The sequence below is a fragment of the Corvus cornix genome, chromosome 4, assembly GCF_000738735.6.
Source record: "Corvus cornix cornix isolate S_Up_H32 chromosome 4, ASM73873v5, whole genome shotgun sequence".
Lineage (NCBI taxonomy): Eukaryota > Metazoa > Chordata > Aves > Passeriformes > Corvidae > Corvus > Corvus cornix.
Window position 1 is genome coordinate 58,162,840 of NC_046334.1, and position 20,604 is coordinate 58,183,443.

The 20,604-nt window shown below is 40.3% G+C and overlaps 1 protein-coding gene and 1 long non-coding RNA gene across 3 annotated transcripts in view; both read left to right on the forward strand.

Moving 5' to 3' along the window:
* The first annotated feature begins 2,510 nt into the window (after window positions 1-2,510).
* FGFBP1 (fibroblast growth factor binding protein 1) lies at window positions 2,511-5,411 on the forward strand. 2 transcript variants are annotated; one of them, XM_010401878.4, is made up of 2 exons: window positions 2,511-2,617; window positions 3,893-5,411. In XM_010401878.4, the coding sequence occupies exon 2, from the start codon at window positions 3,918-3,920 to the stop codon at window positions 4,632-4,634; it is 717 nt and encodes a 238-aa protein (XP_010400180.2). In that variant the 5' UTR covers window positions 2,511-2,617; window positions 3,893-3,917; the 3' UTR covers window positions 4,635-5,411. The 2 variants fall into 2 exon arrangements, with proteins under 2 accessions (XP_010400180.2, XP_019142498.2); XM_019286953.3 differs by having other exon boundaries at window positions 2,529-2,617; window positions 3,897-5,411.
* A 3,506-nt stretch (window positions 5,412-8,917) lies between these two features.
* Window positions 8,918-20,604, forward strand: part of LOC109144909 — a 33,387-nt gene continuing 21,700 nt past the window's right edge. Inside the window, exon 1 of the long non-coding RNA XR_002045949.3 lies at window positions 8,918-9,208. This is a non-coding gene — a long non-coding RNA (uncharacterized LOC109144909). The remainder of the gene's footprint in view (window positions 9,209-20,604) is intronic.

The window sequence follows — 20,604 nt, forward strand, 5'->3', positions numbered from 1 at the left end:
TGGCATTTTGTAAACACCAACAAAAAAAATCATCGCAACATCATCTGCAAGAAAATTCCCTTTCCAGATGAAGAACACCTGGCATCTCCTAGTGAATATCTCTGAGAAAGTCTGTGACAAAGCTGGGACAGGAACACACAGCTCCTTTCTGTAAGCCTTGTCTGATTTCCCATGGTTCCTTACATACTTGTAACCTTCCTCTCTTACCTATCTGGAGACATTGTTCAGCCACAGTAGGAAGAATGTCTTGATGGTTTGGTGAGGTTTTTGGCTTTGGCAGCTCCTTGACAAGGGAGCAGCTTGCTCAAAGCTCCTACAGATGAACCTATACCCTCATCTGTCAAAAAGAATCAATTTATAGTATGTTTACCCAAGCAATTGGGCATGTTAAAACTGTACCTAAATTAGTAGCAGAACATGAGGTTAGCATAGCCCATTGGCTTTATGCTGTCTCCAGAGTAATTAGCCCTGATGAGAGGCTCATTAGCTACAGCACATAGCCCCACTAATGCAGCTGCACAGTTTTGAGGATCCCTGCTAAATACTAAATACTTCAGATGGTACTGTGCCACTATGTGGTATTAGTTTAGGATTCCCAAGCATGACAGTGCCTCCCTTACTTACCTCTTACATTGTCCTACTCCTCTGATTCCCTTCCAACCTGACACGTTATCATATATTTTCTGATCCCTGAGTCATCCCTGCCCCTAATTAATTATCCCTTGCCAGTGTGAACTACAAATCTTTCACATTTAGTGGACTGCTGCGAAGAGTTTCATACATCCTCATGCCAATCAAAAGTGCACAAGGCAGATCTGATGGCTGAACTCAATCAAAACGCATCAAAGGTAGCTGCACATACATAGATTAGGAGATAGTCCTGATACATGGATCAAACCCTTTGGATTTCAAGTAAATGCATCCCATTCTCCGCATTTCTGTCCCGCACATATTGCAGAGTTGCACTTTTTCTTCCTAGTTTTTGTTTGATTTTTTTACAGAGTTAACAGTCTCCTCATTGCATTTTGTAAACACCAACAAAAAAAATCATCACAACATCATCTGCAAGAAAATTCCCTTTCCAGATGAAGAACATCTGGCATCTCCTCATTGCCAAACCAGTCCAGGCAATGCCTTGCCTATAGCTCTGTCCCTTTGTATTATTCCAAATACAAATGGGAAAGAGTCAAAGAGGAATACCTGCCTGTATCTTAGACTAGTTTCTGCTTTTCTCTCTTGCATCCCTCTTTTATTCTGGTACTTCCCAAGCATATACAACTAATACCTCACATTTCTTCAGTAAAACCAAGAAGCTTCTTCAGAAGCAACCAAGCTACAAAGAGGGATGCCAATCCCCAGCTCTGAATGTGTTTTTATATTTATCTAATTCTTGTTCTTTCACTCTGGTCCCATAATGAGCGCTCATGATGTAACACACTTCTTCACATACACAAAAGCTGGCAGAGAGGGAGGAGCATAGATCATTGCTGTGCAGCTGAACCTTAGACCTCTCTGTCACTAATTCTGCAGGAGCTCGAATGTGTTTCTGAGTGTCATGCTTATGACCATCTCACCATAATGAACACTGTCCTAAATGCAGCCATAGAATCAGAGAATCCTAGAATGATTTGGGTTGTAAGGGACCTTAAATACCATCTAGCTCCAACCCACTGCCATGGACAGGGAACCTTCCACTAGACCAATTTGCTCAGAGCCCCGTTCAGCCTGACCTTGAACATTTCCAGGGATGGGAAGTCCACAGCCTCTCAGGGTAACCTATCCAGTATCTCGCCACCCTCATCATAAAAAATTTCTTCCTCATATTTAATCTAATCCTAACCTCTTTCAGTTTAAAGCCATCGCCCCTTGTCCTATCATTACATGCCTTGTACAAAGTCCCACTCTGGCTCTCTTGTAGTCCCCCTTTTGGTACTGAAAGGCTGCTGTAAAATCCCACTGGAGCCTTTTATTCTCCAGGCTGAATCTCCAGCCTCAGCCTGTATTCACAGAAGAGGTGCTCCTGCCTTCTGATCAACTTAGTGGCCCTCCTCTGGGTTGGTATTACTGGCTACTTAAATAGTTACTTATTCTGGGTTTTTAAAGTTCTTCAATACCTTTTTTGTGACACAGAGTAACAAAAGGTTCAAAAGGTAACTTTGAAATGCTTTGTGGAATTGTTGTCATTATCATTATCAATTTCTGCTGAACACGATGATAGTGCAACATGTTAAGGGCGTTGCAGGATACATCCCTCAATAGCTGGTAAAAAATGTTTTAGAGAAGCTCATGATCTGATAAAGTTCTTACTGTTGTTCATGAGGAGGGAAGGACTTGGCTAAAGAAACACCTAAATTATGCAAGCACACCTTGTCACCCCCATAGCCGCACTTTTTTTTGTTCTGAGAATGAGAACTGGCACTTTTCCAAGGAGGTGTGTCAGAGGTAAGTGAACATGGCACTGAAGTATCCTATTGTGTTGTAACAGTCTTACTGGAGACCTGAAGGTGTGTCCCTGCCTTTATAAATACCGCACTGCTCTTCCAACAAGCTCCGGCTCTTTTGAAAAAGGGGAATTGCATCAGGAGCTGTGTTTGGGTGTCTCCGAGCCCTGTGCAAGGTATGTATCTTAGTTATCTTACTTTTGCACTGTTCCACTTGCAGCAGAAGGTTACTGTCAAATCTTTATTCATTTTCATGTTATTTTCTGTGTTTGCAACAGAAGTGTAAATACCATATGAGGTTCCCTAAAGAGGGGTTTATGGAGTGAGAATTTGTGTATAGGATAAGGCATGAAACAAGTCAAGTAAGAACTAAGTAGGGCCTGCTCACACAAGCTGTTACCAGTGTATTCTACATTCTAAACTTATTTAACTAAAGATATTTGCAGGTAACTGAATGTTGAAATAGATTCCTTATTAGCGTGGCTGCACATGAATTGCTGCTTTCGAACACAAGAACTTGGTTACAGAAATTACTATGATGGAAACATCTAAAAATATATCTAGGGATTTAATCATCATAATGCCAGATTTAAACCCCTCTTTGATTCTCAAAGCTGCTTTATAAAGACAAACACCTACAGAAATAAGCAGGGATCAGCAGATAATAATTTGCAGATGCAGGGATCAGCTTGATAATAATTTGCTAACTAGCTACATTTCAAAACTGAAGTTTCACATTTATCCCTGGATTTGGTGGCTTTAAACAGAGCCCAGTACACCTCAGGTTATCTTCAAAAGCAAAAGGGTAGTTCTGTTTGTTTAGCAGTCAAGGTGGAAAAGAATACATCAGTAGTTACTTTTTGATGTCTGGAACTTTTTTTCACAGCAAATTTCAAATACTGGCATAACCAGTGAATTACAATGATTTTCAGGATGCCTTCAAAACAGTTTTCCTCAACTTGAACCAAATGGTTTCTTTTCTGTCTGGCATATTTTCGAAGAATAACCAGAGGTTGGAGTCAAAAATGCTTATGAGTCATTTTGCAAAATGGGAGATTGTGGGAACAACTGCTTTATTGTTATAACTTAAGATATCCATCTGAAATTGACAAATCCCAGGTTCAAATTCCTTCTCTGACTCCAGAAGAGATTTTAATTAAGGTACCTCAGTCACTGGGCAGCAGCGTGTCCTGGGAGTGATTTTTCTGTTCCCCATTGCACAGATAACTAAGTAACTGGAAGTTACTCCACACCTACTTACAAGGATAATTCATAATGGTATTTAAACCGGGTATTATTTACACAAAGGACAGATCATTTTGCTGATAACATTACTTTAATAGGTATCAAAGAGCAGTGCGATGCCATATCTGAAAATCTTCAACTGTCAAATGTAATCCAGCATTAAGTGAAAATGTTTTTATCTTTTTGTTTGTTTGTCTGTTTCGAAGGCAGATAACAAGCAGAACAGAGACCATGAGGATCAAAAGCTTTGGACTCCTTTGTGTGTTGATGCTGGTCTCCCAGCTGCTACTAGCCAACTGTGAAAGACAGAAGGAAAGAAAAAAGGGAAGACAAGGCATAGAACATGGTAGAAAAAACCAGAAAGAATCTAACCAAGGAAATGAAAAAGGGCAGAAGTCAAAAGGAGGAAAATCATCTCCTAAAGGCAAGTTTGAAACCAAAGAAAATGCTGAGTGCACCTGGTCAGTGACGGACACAAATGCTGTTACTGTGCACGTACAGTGCAAGCACGGTGACAGTGAGTTCTGGTGTGAATTCTCTGGTGAACCTTCTAGCTGTGCACAGTATGCAGCAAACCAGAAGTCCTACTGGAAACAAGTCTCCCGATCCCTAAAGAAGCAGAAGCAGATCTGTCAAGACCCCAAAAGTGTACTAAAATCTAAATTATGTAGGAAAGGCCCACAAAGTGCTCACCTCAGGTTGACTCACTCAAGCTTACTAACAGCAGTGGGTCCTGCCAAAGAGAACAAAATGCATCACACAAAAGAAGTTGCTCAGACTCCAGCAGATGCCTCTGTGACTGAAAATAAGCTAGAACACAGTCCTCAAGACTGTGTTGAAGATGTAGATTACATTGACCAGAAAAAGGTGGCTGAGGAATACTGTCCAGAAAGCTTGCTTTCCTTCTGCAACTTTTTTATTACAATGGTCCAAGACAAACGATGCTGAGGAGGTGTTTCCAAAGCTCTGAATCATGAAGGTCTGGTCTCATCTGAGTTACTGCAAACCATTCCAGATTTTATTCTTATGTTATTATTAGTGTATATAAGCAAGAAGGAGTATATTTTTCTGATTTTGTATATACACAACAGACTACATTTAACATAGCTGAAGATGTTATAGATGTTATGTGCCCACAGATTGCTACCCAATGGATGTGTTACCAGTGGATGTTACATACTCTGTGCAGAAGTGTATCAGTAATCTCCTTGGCCCTCTTTGAGGTGTGCTAGCCAAAGTGATGAATTCAGTGCCATGCACTTATGCACTTCTTGGTTATGTACAATGCCTTTGACCTAAAAGTTATTAAGAAAAATAAACTTCAAAATACATTCAAAACTGCAAAATAATAAAAATAATAAACTTCAAAATACATTAAAAGTGCTCCTACTCTATCTCTCTGTTTTTACTAGATTTCTCTGAAAGTGCTACACCTTTGTCAAAGAACGATCTTTCACAGTATCTAGGTGAAGTGCTGTTTATAAAGTAGCTTTAAAGATACTTCTGCAGATTTGCAGATTCAGGTTTTGATAGCGAGCTACATTGTGGTTAGATTTTCATCATCATAGTAATGAAGGGCAATAAGATTTTCTGATTTGTCAATAAGTGTGCAAATCTTCAGTTTTTTAATCTCACCAAAGGATGTCAGAACACTTTAAAAATATAAACTCCCTCTTTTCTCCTACAGTCTGAAGCACATTGTACTAATTTTCTGGTAGGTAAACAGAGATGCAAGGATAGAATGAGTTATACAAGTTGGTACATGAGCCCAAGTCTGGATCCCTTATTCAACAGCTAAAGAACTCATATTCGACACTGCCTGCATGGTATTTTGAAATTTTATATTCTTTTATCTTCCTGTATGGACGACACTAATATTTTTCTGTTCATTAAACTACATCTGTATTAAAAAATCCAAACAAACAAAAACCCACAACAAAAAACCCCAGCCAAAACTCCAAGAACAGAGATTTTAGAAAATGTAGAGTTAAATAATGACAATTGATCTTAGCTAATTTTTGAAACTTCAGCTGGAGGAAATGTAAAATACAACTTACACTTTTCTTGTGGATCTGAACACAGAAGTATGGTCTTCTGCTAGTGGTCCACTTGAAGAAACTTGAAACTTCATGAAAAACAATTTCCCTGATCATTTCTAGCAAATTAAACTAGCATTTCTGTCTCTTGAGAAAATACAGCCTGTTTCCTTCTGTAAATATGTCATTGCTAGAATATTTTTAAGAGGGGTAGTTATGAGTTGAATGTGGGATGCTGCTATTAGTCAGGCAAACTGTGTTTGAGAAGGATTCAAATGTATTTTACCAAGTACAAATGGCAAATAAAGAAGCAGGTTCTTCCTACTGAAGTTCCAGTCTCTGCATGCCCTCTGGAAACACTGGCTGTTACCAGGCCATGCAGGATAAATTTGGTTGGACTGGTGCCCACAGCAAAGTAAAATTCCAGTAAAAAGGGCCATCAACACTAATAGCTGTGAGGCTGGAAGACACAGCCATTGTGGTGCCAAGTAGGGTGGGAAAACAGCTACCATCTCTTTACTATTAAGGTAGATTCATAAATACAGAAAGGGCAGCTAAGTTGCAGCTGCTAGACACTTTGTGTGTTGTTCTACACCCCTTTCCATTAGGAGATAATTGAGATGAGAAAGTCAAAAATGCAGAGGAAGTATTAGGAGCTTTATTTGGTCCAAGCAACCATACACTGCAGTAGTTAGTTATTAATGTCTACTCTGGTATACAGACATATTTCTATTAGTTCCAGATTATAACCAGAGCACTGGGCTGGCCTGACTTAAGAAGTTTACTTGCTTCAGATATTTTGGAAAGTGTCCAATCCTATCTACCCTTAGCTGCTGTTACTCTTGGGAGCACTCTGGTGAGGACTTTGTTGCCTGAAGCACGATCACTCTGCTCTGAGTTGCCAGAAGGCACTGCTCTCCCGTGGCTGCCAGCCAGGCAGGCACATCGGGCCACTGACATATCCCAGAGCAAATTCCAGCCCGGGATTCCAGAGATGTGAGTTACATCTCGGAGTGCAGGACTGCAGCACCTGGACCCATGTGCTGGAGTTGCATGTTCCTCTCCACAGATGCACTGTATTTCTTCTGCCTCATCTTCTTGTTTCCATTCAGGGCTGGCTTTTATCTTCACATGCGGCTCTTTGCTGGAGGAAGACATGCTCATTCTCAGCAGTTCACAGGTGCATTTCTCCTGCAATGCAAGCAGTTGTGCAAGGACTGTGGAGCATCATGAGAAAAAGGGGGTCTCTGTGCAGCCTTTTTCCTCAGAAGGTGGCTTAATGTGAGAGTGAAGATGTCAAAACTGTCTCAGCCAAAGTAAGGAATTTTTTACTTCCATGGGTGTATAGTTTTGATTGTTCTTCAGAAGGGTGCATTTCAGAATAGCAGGGTCTGAGGCAAATATATCTGGAGTCTAACTTCATTACAGCCTTTTCTATAATTGCACTGATCACAACTCTATGGCTAAGAGGATCTAAGGTCTCATTGCACCTACCAAGCCTTGTGTTTCAGCCAACATCCACAATCACTTGACAGCAATCACGTATGAGTCTTTCTTTGGGGCATTTACAGAGTCACTGGAGTCGGTATAACTTTGGTGATTCTGGAGTAATGCTACTTAACATCAATAAAACATTTCCTGGTGTTGTTCATCTGAGGACCTCTGCTCATCATGAAAAAGTTCACAGCTGAGCTCTATTCTCTGACTCTTTGTCCCAGTGGACCAGTTGTCATTGTGTCAGAACTTCATGTTCGAAGAAGTTGATGGTAGTGACTTTTCTAACACCGTTTCTAGCAGGGCAGGCAGGACCGCAGTGAAGGAAAGCAATGAACGGGTTTAAATTTTGATTGTGTGGTTCAAGACCTCTGTCCTGCCATATTGAAAAGATAACAACCTCAGCCGTCTTAGTGTTAATGTGAGTTATGGAAAAATCAGTCCTATTTTACACACGGGGAAACAAGGTACGGGAAGGCTGGATGACCTTGACAATCATGGGAAGAAAATCAGTGGCTGGATCAGCAACCAGGCAGAGGTCTAGAGTTCCAGTGGTTCCCTTCTCCCACGCCTCATGATTAGACCATTCTGCACAAGAACTGCATGGATTTGCTCTTGAAGATATCCAGCTAACTTCTAGATACTTTAAAATTATTAGGAGTATCTGTGTGAAAAATTAGCTTACTTATTAGCAATATAGTTTGTTTTCCAGACAACCCTGGGTATTATAATTTGAATGTTTGCTTGGGAAGAAAGATAGGATTTTGAAGATAGTAAATTCATTTTAGCTTCAGACATGAAGCTTCAGGGAATTTCTCTTCTCCTGCAATATGGAATACTTATACATTTTGTAAATGCTTTAGATGATGCATGATCTTTTTAGATAGATCCAACCCCCGCGTACTCCCACAAATTCTTAAACTCTCCTCAAACTTAGGAGAGTCAAAAATTAGTTTATTTTAAAAAGAGAAGAGGCAAATTTGAAATTAGAGAGTTTTTCAACAGTTGTCTCCTAACATATGATGGTTTTATCTGGACAAAGTTACATGTTTCTTTGTATTCACTAGGAAATAGGAAGATAATGTTAATGTCTAGGAAATAGCTTTGGCAGTACAGCACTACCTAAGAACCTGTAGAATGTCAGCTCCTTCAAAGTTTTATTCATTACTATTTACTGCAGTATATTTTATGCCCACTTTCATACACAATTTCATTTGAATGAGCTTCCGCTCCTTTTGTAACCTCCTTTATTCATTTACCACTTTGGCAACGGGACAGATTACATATCTAATCTCATGTATTGCTGGACTGCTTGAAGGAGAATAGAACTGAGTAATTCAACCTTCCTGCTTCCAGTAGTTCCCCACCCTCCTCTTCCCCTGAGGGGGCCAATAGGTATCTACCACCTGATATCACCTCACCTGGATTTGACCAACCATAGTATAGACTGTGTTCAGACAAGACATATTTTGCACAGCCGTGCTCACTCTGTGTGGACAGAGCTGAACCTAGATAATGAATTCCACTCCCTTTTTCACTTTTCCCTTATTTTTTTCTGATGCTGCCCCGAGCAATGCAGCTCAACACTTGTTGGTTGCTGCTGCACCTCACTCGTACCTTTGCCAGGTTTGCATTCCAATTCAATATATTACATAGTTTGCTCCTCCAGGTTATTCCAAGAGTGATACCACACCAGGAATTGTTCAAAAGGAAAAATCCAGCTTCAAGGATGGGAAATTCAGCAAGTTCCAGCCTGCAGGGATTCCTTGCAATCTTGTCACTTGGATGGTGCTCCTGATGAGAGCATGCATGTCCTCTGCCTGTTATCACCATAAATGCTGCAAATCCTAGGGCATTTCTGTGTTCTAGCATCCTGAAACTTCTTTCTGCTCCCTCCATGACCAAGCAGGGGAACTCTGAACCTTGGCTGCAGTCATGACCTCCCTTCAAAGAGCCAGAGAGGAGAAGGCAGAGTGCAAGCCTCCTAGTAAGGTGAGGATTATCAGACACTGAACACCTGGAGGGCTTGGAGGGATATCTCTGTGTCTCTCCTGCTCCTTCCATTGCTATTACTACAGTGAGACAATACATGGTGACAGATAAAGAGAGGATACTGGCCATATCATAAAGCTTTTTATGTGTTTGCAGAGCTTTGTAGTGATGCCATGAAGATTTTTTGCCTTTTCTTTTATACTCCTGTTATACCTTTTTACAACTTCTGTATTCTCAGTGATTTTTGCCTACATTCTTGGACTTGTTTGTCAAGCTTGGAGTCTAAATATTCTAGAAGCTTCATAGCTAAGGATCAGTGTGCCCCAGACCCCAAGGTCCTCTCCAGAACACATTTTGTAAACTAAGATAGAACCATCCAGGGGAAGGTTCCTTGGGGAGGGGGGCTCACTTGAGCCTCTCATTGGGGAATCTTTGATAGATACGCTAATTAGTAAAACCTATAATGTTATACCTGATCTTTCGGGGTGGGCTTTTTTTTTGGTGGGGCGCATTTCGGTGCATTTGACCTGGACGTGTGCACCTAAGGATCCTTAAAATAAATACCAAGGTAAAACCCCTTTTCCCGTTCTAACCATGTATGACTCTTGATTTTAAGACCAGGAAAAGGCATCAGCAGCAGGAAAGGATGCATTAGGGCCCAGCTTATCTCTTTAACACAGATTGATACGTAAGGGATTTCTTCAGAAAGATGCTGCTATCCATGTAAATTATGTATTTTATTTAGCTACAAGAACCTCTTCCAAACTTGCTTCCAAACCTCACTGGAAATATCTGGTTTTTAAAGAAGTGATAGTGAGTAGGTGGAAGAACAGTGAAAAGTTCCCATCAAGCCAATGCTACTTGTCTGCCTTGGCCACAGATCATACCAGGCCCCACATGGAAATGATAAACTTAATTAACCCAGTGGAACATGCAAGTCTCACACTGATCTCCAGGCAACAACCACACACATCAAAGGGACTTTGTTATATAATGAGAGCCTGTGACATGTTCAAAGCCGTCCACCAGTGTGCGCATTTAAGTACTCTGTGGTCTTTTGTGTATGCCAAGGAAGAGAGTTGTTCCAGCCAGCCAGAACGTTTGATGCTAAAATTAATCTTAAAATGCAGGAATTACAATATTATCTGTAACAGGAATGCATTCTATACATCCATAATATGTGCACTAATTATACGTAATAAGTGTGCTCAGATAATAGAATATTATTTAAATAATACGAGTTACCTTTACATCTTTTGCCTGAAGGTGCTGTGGTTTCTAGAGTCACTCTAGAGGTGGTGTGGTTCCCTGAAAAATCTTGCGCTGCTTTTGGGCTACTCCACAGCAGCTGAATCCCCACAGATGTTGGTGTCATGGCAGCTCAGTTCCCAGTGCTTTTACAAAGCCTGCAGTCCTCAGTGTCCAACAGGGAGGCCTCCAGGTGAGCATTAAACTCAGAGACGCTCTATTCCTCACTCACACGGGCAGATGACACAGAAGCAAGCTAAAGAGGCAAGTTTGGAGACAGAGAACAGTTGGAACACCAGGGATGCTGGGTTATGTGCAATTCCAAAGGAAGTATTGTCTCAAAAAAACCCATGACATGAAGTACTATGGGCTGCACTTGCTGCTGCAGATGGGGTGTTGGGGTGCACAACCCCTCACCTGGGTTAGTGATCAGGTTGGTTGCTGTACAGGGTCTCTAGAGCTCCCAGGCCACTATCACTACAAGTGAGGACATCAGCTGATGATGTCCTGGCCAATGTCCAGAGAAGTAATTACATTGTGCTGCACAAGCTCTTCTCAGAATTTCAATCAGATGCAGCTGTCTTCACTGTCTTAAACTGCTTTGTGCTCTGACTGTTAATACTCTGGTGTGGGTGATCTCACATAGGCAAGGGACTGGGAAAATATTTATTGAAGTCCCCCAAGTCTGAAGGAGGACCAGTTATGAAGGCAATTTCCGAGTGATATTTAGAGAGAAGACATTAAAAAAAATAGGTTAAAAGTTATATTTTAAAAACAAAGGCAGGAAAGTTGTTTTCAGAGAGGCAGATTTCATATTAACAATTAGAAACATAATCTTGGTATCCAGTGGTTTTATCTTGAACGTCCTTGTGCTGGATGTTTCTTTTATACTACAATCCACAGAAGCCTATGTAAATGGGAGTGTCTTTGCCCTCCCAGAGTGAGTAAGGCTTAAAAACATAAATTAAGTCCACGCCAGCAGTTCAAAAGCCAAATTCCAAACACAAAGAGCCCCCTATTTATTATTACCTTAAGAACTGCTTTCTAACCTAATTTTATAAGGGTGATCCACAACAGTTAAGTGCTTTAAACTGTGAGGGAACAGATACCAGGCAGTCAAATGCAAGCAGTATTAGTAGAAATTACATTTGTAAAGTTGACTTTTTCAAACTAAAAGGAGCGAAAATGTACCTGCAACAGAAATGTTAAGAAACGATCGATCACATGAGATTCTGTAGGAGTGATGCTTAGTTGTGAATAAAAGTATAATTCACAGAAAATTGAGACTGGTAATGTAGGAACTTGTGATCATACCTGCATGGCTCATCTGAATTTGCCCCGCACTTGCTCCTGTAGCCAGGTCTGGCAAGAGTACAGCTGACATTTCCATTAGCTTATTGGCTTCAGCCTTTAGAAGCATAGAAAGATATTTAGAGATCAAAGCTCTCTTACTTTCCTCATAGCACCACTCTACATATCATCCTTCCTATCTCTTGAATGCTGAATTTGACTTCTCTTTGCATTCGTATTCCTTGAGTGGCCTTGTGTTTTCCTGCTGAGCTCCACCCATTTACAAGAGTACTGTTTTCAACGACATATATCTATTCAATGCTAGTGAAGCTGCCCTGGACTTGCCTAAGTACAGTTCAAAAGTAACTTTGGCTATCATTAGGATTAATTTTATCCTTTGAAACAGCTACTGTAATTTACTATTGATGAGTAAGTCAGAGGTGGCCAAATAATTAGGTGCTTGCTAACAGAATTAATTGAAGGACTGAAAACAGGATCAAAGGAGAAAGTAGCAGAGGCACAATCAATGCCTATCTCTCAACAGCTCTCTTTCCACACTCTCATATCCCATGTATTTTAGGCTATGTCTTTTAGGTTTCTTCATGAATACAAGACACAGCTGCTGCAGGATTTCAGCACACACTCCAGTCAGCATGACCCCACTGGTACCTAGAGATAATGTACCTGACCTGATGGATAGGGAACAGTTGTCTGCTTAAAAAGATCCAAACATATTCATTCTGGCTGGCGTTGTGACTGGGACATCCAGTTATCATGGAGTGTTATTCCTCCTCTTAGGCTGATGGATCCTGATTTTTGCTGATGATGGGACATTCTTAAGGGTGTTAATGATCAGTTCAACTGATCATTGGTAGTGAGCAGTAGTCTAACCCAGCAGCTGCTGTCACAGTATCCCTCCTAATTTATATACAGAAGGAAACAAACTTCACTGTTTGCAGCAACACTTAAAATGTTTGCATTCTTTAGGCATGTTCTCACTAGTTTAAATGTTCTTGTTACTGCAACCAACTATGATGACTTACTTCTCATCATAGTCACCTCAGCTTTCATCCACCAATTGCAGGTGTGCAAGAGATGACAGGATATCTGATGTTTGTAAGAAACATCTTTGAGACTAGACAACTTCATGGTCCTATTTGCTCTCCTTTATTCGGGGTGATGGTGTTTCCAAATGCCTCTGGTCCTCAGAAATCAATCAACGTGCTCTAAAACTTGGCCTCTGAAATCTTAATGCCATAAGAAAAGATATTTGCATGGAATCTGGGAGTTTCTGGGTTCGATCCATCAGTTGACGAGATGGAGGGAACTGAATTATGCTTCAGAGCTCTGATGGAGGATGTTTAGTGCTCTTTCTACTGTGTTCCATTTAGTCATATGGTACTAAATCACCAAACAGACGTACTGCTGGTGCACAGGAAACAACAAATAACAGGCACAATCTGGGCAGCGCATCGAAGTGCAGACCATTCAGGAACCTCAGGGACTCCAGACAGGAGTTATAAAAGAAATTTCTTTTGAAAATCATTGTAGGAAAATAATTACCAATGCTCTTTTTCTTCCCAGTGGATTTATTGCAGATTGGATATGCATCTGTCTGGCAACAAGTAGGACATATGAGCAATGCTTTCTTTGCCCTTTCCAGAATCCAGCTTGCTTCACTGAGATTTAAGGAGATGTCTCACTAGGAGGCTAATAGGCAGTGAAGTCTGTCTGACGAAGATATCATTACTGGTGAGCTGCTAGGTAAATTTCAATTTGGAAAAAGAGTTCAAAAATACCTTTTCTCAACCACGGGGAAATTCATGTGCCTCTTTTGTGGTCAGCATCTCAGAATTCATGACCAAAGGATGCAACAAATGAAACAAGCCAGCAATCCCAGCCACCACCACTGTGTGCAGATTTTTGAAACACACAGGCAAAACCTACAATTTTTGGCACAATTTGAAAAGTTTCATGTCTTCTACATCCACATTTAAATCACTGAAATCTGTATCTTGCAAGAAATAACTTCCTTGGCTTCACTGTTACTTTAGATTTCTAGACTACACTGATAGCTCTGCAGTATTCATCCTGCCTTGGAGGCAAAGCACCACATCCCAAGAAGATCCCAGAGATGGAGGTTAATCTCTTTCATACATTTTACAGCTGAACTTTGCTTGTGCTTCCACTGCAGGGAAGACATGAATTCAAGTTAAATGCTGTTGGAATACACCACAGTTATCACAAAGCTGTACCTATAAAATATTAGTTTTCACCCAAATTTTTGGAAAAATCAACGAGCAGTAATAACATAACAATAGAATCAAGTAATGGCACCTGGTGCTAGACATTTTGTTCAATGGCCCTCATATGAAGAGGTGGATCAAACATGGAATTAAATATTCAAACAGTCACGCCTAAGACTTCAGTTCAGTCAAAAGCCTGCAGTTATTCACTACTCTTTCATTCTATATCATCTGTTAATGAAGAAAGATGAAGTGCCTCAGGACGCGAGGGACGTGTTTGACTGCATGTAACTAAATATTTGCTGTGCTTGGTTACAAGCAGCAGTACAGAGTATCCTAATGGAACAAGGTGTTGGTGTTTTGGATCAGCAGCAGCAAGACCTGGGACAGGAATAAGGTGGGAAATAATGAGCAGCAGCAGAGCAACAGCCATGGTCATGCCGAGCAGCATTGCCGAAGGCAACGGGCAGGTTGCACAGGCTCAGCTCACCAGCAACCCTGCACAGGCACTCTCATCCTGCCTGAGGATGTTCAATATCTTGATGCTAGTAACAGCAGAAACCTGTTACAATAAAAACTATGGAGATAGGAGGAAAGAGAAATGTGTTGGACCATGATTTTCCTTTGGGGAAATAAACTGTAAGACCAATGTGCATGGCCTTGCCTGAACTTCACCTATTTTTCATACAAGAAATGTAGTTCTGGATTTCTCTGAGGACTTCAGCATTCACCCAGGATTCTGGGCACCTCGTAGTTTAAACATAGCTGAGAGAAAACCACACATGCATAGTATATTAACATATTTTGGACAGGCTTGTGTCATTTCACATGCTGCCTGCAGCCACAGTAAAGGATGTTACCTTTCTTAGAGGAAACAAAGAGAGCAGAGAAAAACTTGCAGCAGCTCTAGGAGTGTGTGACACCAATGCTAATCTTATCTGTGCTTCTTGCAGTTTAGACAGGTGCCTTTGATGTGTGCCATTGTCCAAGGTCCTATAGGTCACAGATTAGGTTTCTGTTACTGCTGTGTTATATTCATTGAAAGACTTACCCGAAATAACCCTATGGCTTGCAAGGAGCATACTTTTCACAGAAGCTGCTGATTGCAGAAAATTTAAAAAATTAAAACTGAAGCAGTCAGGTAAAAATCTAATATTAATCAGCTTTTTTTTTTGCTCAGTACTACAGCCAGGAAAACAGCCTTTACCTGAGACTATCTTGTGAATTTTGCAGGCAGGAACATCCCATGAAAAAATGTTTCTGTAGGGAACAGTTTGTTCTGTTTCAGTTGGTAACAAGTGCTGTGGTTTTGTTGAGACCTGTATTAAGATACTATAGACATGACAGGGAAATACAGAATTACAAAATTAAAAGTTCTTTATTATGCTAGTCCATCATCATAATTAGTAATGCGTGTCTATTACCAATAAATATATATTATTTCATTCAAGCAATGAATTTTTATTTAAATTTGCTGCGTTTGCTGAGTATCAAAAAAATGTGGGTGTTTGGAGGGCTTTGCTGACTGTTAAGTGTGAAAGTGGTCAGAGAAGCTGGCTAATCCCCCTCTCCTCTGGCTGCACTTCAGCTGCAGGGTGCATGGTGAAACCTCTCAGTGATTACATCATTTTTACCAAGCACTGACTTTTCTATGGCAATCAAAAATCCTGGCAATCACACAGGGAATAAAAATTCACCACTGCCAATGATGCACCATATTTCTTCACTCCTCCTACAGCTCTTATTTCTGGGAAATGCTGGCTCTCTAGTGACAGGGCTCCTATCCAGCTGCTGGGGGCTCTTTTCCCTGCAGTTGTTGTTTCCTCTTCCTCAGGTATGAGCTGCTTGAGCAGGCCCAGGGAATGGCTGATGCTCTCCTTCTCTGTAGTCTTCCACTGTCATCACTGCTCTTTACCACGGTATTCATCAGGAATTCTGGCATGCCATGGATTGGGCCACTGTAGGACAGTCAGGACATTAAAGGTTCTGCTCTATCCATGTGTGTGGGGCTGGGCTGTTTCCTGGTTGGACTCGGAACTGGGGACAAAGCAGCACAAAAGGCTGGGTTCTGTCTCAGTAATGATTAACTGGAATATCCCTGTCAGTACTACCTGGAGCTTTAACTGAATTCAGGTAATAACAACATTCTTATCTCTGATAGGGATGTTTTGCAACAGACTCTGCCTGGAGTTCATTGACCCCCAGGTGCCTGTCAGCTCACAGGACAGCCCAGGCATTAGTATTCAGTACAACCCACCCGCTGCTGAAAATAATACATGGAGTGATATATGAATAATTTCCTATTCATTTCTAATTTACTACATCAAGTTTTATCATGTCAAGTCATGACCACAGTAACCTTTCCTGAGCTAATTGAAGATTATGTCAGTGGAAAGAGTGAAAGGCAATTTGAGAGAGGCAGACTGGTATGTTTCTACTGTGGGACTGTATAATTTTTGACATTGCAATTAAAAAGCAATTACTTTTAAACTGGCACGATTTGTCATGCTGTACTTCCTGAGATCAAAATCAGTCATCTCCCAATAAATTATCTCTGCTCCTTTGAGACAATATTGTGAGATGTGAACACAAACAGTCCAAACCAAAAGGACATCAAATATTAAGTGATTTTGCTCCTTTTCTTTGAAATGTAGATCATCTCTTTTTGGCTTCGGTGTCCAGTTATATCTCACAGTCCATGTGCTGTGCCTTCCATTTAGCTTAGTTATGGACATCTTAGTTATGGACATCTTAGTTATGGACATTTTACTGGAGGACTGAATAAAACGGCATAAACAGGAAAAAATTGTAGAATTATGGCCAAATTGAACACTTGTGGAACAGAACACACTTGTGGCACTTGAGCAGAGTTGGGAAGTTAAAGGTGACTGCAGAGCATCATCAGGTCTACAGCTATATTTCCATGATTTTCTGTGCTTCAACTTAGTATTCAGATCAGGAAATAACTCAGACATTGGTAAAGAGTCTTTAATTTCCCAGGATTACTGTTTTTCTCTGGGTAAATTGAGATAGAGAAATGTTGATGCTGGTGAGATCTTTTAGGCCTTAAGGAAGGCTGATAAGTAAAGCTTGATACATATAATTTGTACTTGAATGTATATTACTGTGTAGAATTCTTTTCCTCAAGGAGGTTGGAGTGACAAAAGGTCTGGATTAGAAAAAAAAATCAACTTGTTATAGTTGTGTTAAACTAGAATGTTTGGGCTAATAATTAAAGGGAAAGGTTATTTGGTTATCGATTAATCATGGTCCAATGATAAGAAAGTATTCTGGTGTAAATTTGAAAAAAAACCTTGACTACTATAGTGTGTTAATTGATGCCAAGGTGTTACATTATGAAAAATAATGTGTGAAATAGATCAAATGAAAGACATACTGGAAAGAGAGGTTCCTTGAAACATCCCTGCAGCCAAGTATTTTGACTTCAATGCCCACCCACTTCTGCTGGTTATTACAACAACTGGGTTGGTTTTATATAGCAGAGAATCGGCCTCTCAACTTTGCCCCAGCAAACTTGGGAATACTTCTGCAATCGTTTTATTACAACTCATTAGTGATAAACACAGGAAAAGTAAGGACTGAATTTCAGTCTAGCTGGGTCAGTCAACAGGCCACAGGGAATACAAGATGAATCTTTGCACTAAAAGGATAATAAAGAATTGGAGAGGGTGAAGTAAAAAGACACAGATTCTAGCAAATGTATCATCCTGAAATGTTTACAAAGGTTGATCTCTAGTTCACCAGGAAAAGAGAATGAAAAGTGCCTGGATTAAGAACTCCTATCAGGAGCTGCCCTTCCCCACAGAAGAAGTTGTCTTTAGCACAGGATACAAGAGGAAGTTGTTAACACCTAAGTATAATCATAGAATGAATCATAGAATGGCCTGAATTGGAAGGGACATTAATGACCATCTAATTCCAACTCCCATGCCGTGGGCAGGGACACCTTTCACTAGGCCAGATTGCTCAGAGCTCTATCCATCCAGGCCAATATAGGCAAACTGTAAATTAATGTCCCATAATGGTGGTAGGTAATTGCTGGAACAGCCTGTAATGAAAAGTGAGTGCTTCACTGCCTCATGTTATCAGAGAGCACAAGACCAACGCTGCTCTGCAAAGGTTGGGTTAGCCTCAAGCACAATTTGAGGACACAATAGAGGCATAAGAACAGTTTAGACACTATGATAACCCATATGATCTTAAAATTGTAAAATACCACCTTATCTTGCCAGTCATTCAGTCAGGAAATATCAAATCTGAAGATTAATTGTTTGCCCAGTGTCCCACAGCAAGTCCCTAGTAGCCACAGAAATTCATCCCTGTCTACACAGTACATTCAATACAGCTAGAGCTCAAACAAAAAATGTAGTTGATTAATGAAAAAAGGATTTTAAAATCCCAGGACCTGCTTAAACGTATCAAGCCATGTATAATTATTTTTCTTCTTCACATGAAGCAGCCCCACATATCACGTATCAACAGCGTCTGATAATACTCATGAAAGTTAGGAACATCTGATAAAAATTTTTTGAAACTCTAACTGTCTTCCTATTTCCTGTTTCTAGTAGCATTTTTAGCATAAAGAATGAGTTATCTGTATTTGTTTACTTCTTTTATCCTTTCTTCTTAGTCTTACTGTTTCCCTACTGTAAACCAAGCACATAACCACAAACTGATGTTGTTGAAAATCTGACCTAGGGAAGCAAAGCTGGCTCCTTCTGGTCACCTAACACTGGATGTAGCCTCTTATAGCACAAAGTTATGGCTCTGTGTAAGGCCTCATCATCAAGAAGTTCATCATCCATCCCTACGTGGCTCCAAATGACTGTTTGGTGAGTTACACACCCCCTCTGTGTCTGACCCACAGAGACCAGAATTTTGCTGATGTTTTCAGACGAGAGGCCTTTTGTTCATTCCCTGAAGGTTCAGAACTCAGCTGCAGAGGTCCCAGGTCTAATTGCAATGGAGAGCTATTGATTTGATTAGTATTCCAAGAAGAGTACAAATGGAAAAATGTTTTTCCCCAGTTTTCCCAGTCCTCTACAAAACATTACTGTCACACTCTTGCATTGACTAATTTCTAAATTCATTGAGAAAACCCCACCTCCTCATATTTAAGCTACCCTTTAAGCTATTTAAGGTGTAAATATAATTTACAACTGTTGCATTTTCACTCCATTAGGCAATAGGAAAGAAATTGTAAGATTTTTCCCATGGCAGTTCCATCAGGCAATTTTGGCTGTGCTTCTGTAACTAAATTGGAAAAAAAAGGCCAAAAAATCTAAGCAAGTATGGCATGTGCAGAAAAAGAAAAATCTAAATCAAGCAAATGTGATCTCAGTCTTGGATATTCAGCAGTCAACAGAAAACAAGATATGAAATAGAGTCAGCAGATTGATAACAATTTATTTTTCTCTAGCAGAAAGCAGCTTTTCTAATTGACTGCATTTGATATGCTCAGAAGACTTCATTATCACACAGTCAGTTCCTAAAATGGTCAGCAAATTTTAGAACCGTGGCTTTAGAAACTCAGAAAATGGATTGTGAAATTATGAAATTTGAATATTTTCCAAAAACCTTTTATCTGCTGCACGTGAGAGGATGCTTAGATGTCCTTTCCTGCTTTACAATATTTCTCACAGGGAAATATATTTGAGATTAATTTTATGCAACTTTAACCACCTGGAAGCTAATTTTATAAATTTGAGTTGATAATCTGGGCAACTTTCATAGGGAGTGGAGAGAGATAAGGATCTTGTGTTGGAGAGCACATCATCCCTACTGTGCTGCCCTCACTGCTGCAGAGCAGCATAAGTGCTTTCAGGAGGTGTCTGGTTTGTTCTTTCGCTTATAGAGAAAGTCTGTACTTTCAGGTGACTAACCTTAAATGATAGCAATCCTATATAAAGTATTTAGCATGGATTTTAACTCTCTCTGCTCTGCTCTCCCTCCATGCACACCCAAATCCCAGCAACAAAGTGAATCAGGGCCAAAGTAGCTGTGTTGCTGTGAAATATGCTGGTGTGCAGCTCATGCTGCTCTGTGTGTTTCTTGGGTCTTCTGAATTGGGCAATCACTGCCACACAAGAGAGGAGGACCAGCAAGCAGGCAGCTGGCCTCTCCTGCTCCATAGTGCAGTGCTGAAAATAAACATGCTCTTCAAATTAAAAAACTGGGGTTTTTTCTGTTAGATATAAGACCTTTTTACAAGCAAGGAAAAAAAATATTATCCCAGACCGTTTGCCTTTCTTGGTTCATCAGGAATTTAATGAAACATTTCTGTTGGCAAAGCAGAGGGATAACCACTCAGCCATACTATTTGTTTTTAATCTTTTCACCAGCCTTCATATTTTACATGCAAAGAATTTTCTTTGGATTAGCCATTACACCTTTCAAGCTCTTTAAAAGGAAGGATCAGCCTCTTAGTCCATTTAATTGTCATTTTAAGCCTGTAAATGATACTGCTGTTAAGAGAAAGCTTCTGAAATTCAGCCTGTTCACAGGGTTTCCTACCTGAATGCTTGCTGATCTCATTTTTCTGTTCTTTCTACTGAGCTCTTTTACACAAGACAGTGTCTGAGGGTCACTGTT

Bases quoted from the DNA above. Each gene is read 5' to 3' on its own strand.
- FGFBP1 (XM_010401878.4), top strand. From the start codon at position 3,918: ATGAGGATCAAAAGCTTTGGACTCCTTTGTGTGTTGATGCTGGTCTCC.